General features: G+C 43.5%; 1 protein-coding gene across 1 annotated transcript; it reads left to right on the forward strand.

Moving 5' to 3' along the window:
- Window positions 1–213: 213 nt before the first annotated feature.
- VC83_04043 (uncharacterized protein) lies at window positions 214–2,034 on the forward strand (the record flags this gene model as incomplete). Its single annotated transcript, XM_024467680.1, has 4 exons — window positions 214–414; window positions 463–675; window positions 1,750–1,941; window positions 1,993–2,034. The coding sequence occupies 4 exons, from the start codon at window positions 214–216 to the stop codon at window positions 2,032–2,034; spliced, it is 648 nt and encodes a 215-aa protein (XP_024325035.1).
- Between the last annotated feature and the right edge of the window lie 405 nt (window positions 2,035–2,439).

Consider the following 2,439-nt stretch of genomic DNA (forward strand, 5'->3'; position numbering starts at 1 on the left):
AGAGACGAGAAGGCATCCTTACAGACCAGACAGGTTCGACGTCGATATCGACAGATGACTATCCGCCCATCTCTGCGTTGTTACGACAATTCAACCTACGTTGCAGCCGCATCGTCACACAGGAGGTTAGCATATGCTGCAACTGCCAGCCTCGAGAACAAGTTTGAACGCCTTCGCCCACCCACCTGCGACGTGTGACCTTTCGACACTATAATGTCGGACCTTATCACAGGCAAACACCTCGAACCAGAGAATTTGGATGGCCAGAATATCACAGGAGAATTAGAGCGCTTCGGTCAATGGGCTAAGGCGGTGAAATTTCAACCTCTGAGCCCTGGAATAGAGAAGTGCGAGGTTCAGGACAGGGACCAAAAAGTTAGGCTGGTATTGAAGGAGCTAGGATATGAAAATAAGGTTCGCGATGTTACATTCAAGTAGAAATAGCGTGCTGACACTTAGTAGCTCGAAATCAAGTATCAAATTTTGTTCGCAAGAATACACAGACTATGGCATTGCGAATTATCTCTGAGGGCGAGCGCTGCTCTAATTAAACATCCGCTTCATCAAGTACGAGAAGAGCTTTCCATCTTGATGCGCATTGGAAGATACCTGGAAGGCGCGCCTCAATTCTTCCTGCACTCATGCCCAACTCGCCCGTGGAGACCTGTATTATTAGTATGTGCGGGAAAATGGTGTCTAAGCAGATGTACCGAATAAAGTGGCTTCTGAAGATGCTCAGATAGGACCTCAGCTGTCAAAGTCTTCCCCACACCTGGTGGGCCGCTATTTAAAGTCAGTATGCGATCAGTTTGCTATCAAACTCAAGAGCAAACTTAGAAATCTCTCCTCAAACCTACAAGTCACCATACATATCTTGGCTTATCAGACCAACAACAAGAGAAATACCACTCAACGATTGCTGCAAACTCTTCTACTACATCTGTTTATGCTACATACATCCCGGCATATTATTTGGACACTCATTGAACAAGTTATTAAGAAAATCTACTCCTTAAGGGGGTGGGCCAATACTACCACATGGCATATCTCTACCAACTAGAGGCCTAGGAACATGAACGATAGCTCTAGAAGCTTCTACAACCCTCTATGATTCATTACACATCATCGCTCCTTAGTTACCCACAAGATTGGTTAAGTTATGACATAATTTGTCTATAGGGGTACTCTGACCTTGGACCTCCTTTCACTTCCTATAGGCTAGGAACCTAGGAGATGGTTCTATGCAATTCTCTTACGTTCACTACATGATTAGCAAGCTAGTTGTGGGTCGCACTTGATTTCTAATACAGTTACCAAGCCTGGTTAGTCATGAAAAGTCTTGGAAAATGAGAGAACTACACTCCTTTGGATAAATAAGATTGCCCTTTCCTTAAGAAAGGGCAAGCAGACAATACAGTAAATCGACTAGCACATACTTCTACGTCTTCTTTGTTTCTGAAAAGTCAGTGAGGTGCTAACCTCTGACTTACCCCTGAGTTCTCAGACTCAACATTTGTTACAACTGGTCTAAACCAGTCCACTACATCATACACCTGATTGCTGTGTTGAGGAATAGTCTAAGCTACAACCCTTTGGCTCTGTTTCCTAAGACAGTATGTTGTCTTAGTAAAATCATCCCTTCCTTGGGTGGCTGGATTCTCACATCTGGTGCACCCACCATTACATTCTTCTCCACAAGCCCCACCATCTACTCCGCCACAACTTCTGTCTAAGCTTGCTGCATTTGAGGGTATCTCAAGTATCCTAATCGATGACGATCATAACAGCGAATGGGAGGATGCTGGGGTTGAAGACGATTTGGAGTTGGAGCTTATGTTACGGCGTGACGATATTTTAAATGACAAGGCTGTTCTACTAGATGAGCTTTCTGATGAAGACATCACTAGCATCTATGCTCTCTTAACTCAAGCGCACATTGATGTATGCTACCTCATAATCTAGTAATCTTCTGGTAATACTAATAGTTGATAGGCCCATAAAGAGTCCAATTTCCGCAAGTGGCAACATTTCTAGGATAGCTGTATCTGCTCATATACAAGAAAGGCTGGAAAGCTGAGAAAGAAGCCTAAGTGCCTCTTTGAGTATATGCCGTGGATTGATGTAGAGGAAGGGTATGTCTCTGATCATCCTAGCAATCTTCTAGCAATACTAATTGTTTATTATAGCACTTTTCCCACCACATAAATATTTCTGTTTGTATGAGCAGGCAGTTTGGACAAACTTTACAGCTTGGAAGTTTGGAAAGTGGGCCCAATTACCAGGACCTGCATAGTGGTACCCAAAGTCTTACAATCTTGTCAACAGTGGATGGTTGCAAGTATCCACTCATAGTTCTAGCTTCAAAGAGGCGTTTTTACTTGTCTACTCTAAGAAGTTTGATAAGGAAAAGTGGGCTAAGGTATCAGCTGCACAGGATAT

The sequence above is a fragment of the Pseudogymnoascus destructans genome (genome assembly GCF_001641265.1).
Source record: "Pseudogymnoascus destructans isolate 20631-21 unplaced genomic scaffold scaffold_8, whole genome shotgun sequence".
NCBI lineage: Eukaryota > Fungi > Ascomycota > Leotiomycetes > Thelebolales > Thelebolaceae > Pseudogymnoascus > Pseudogymnoascus destructans.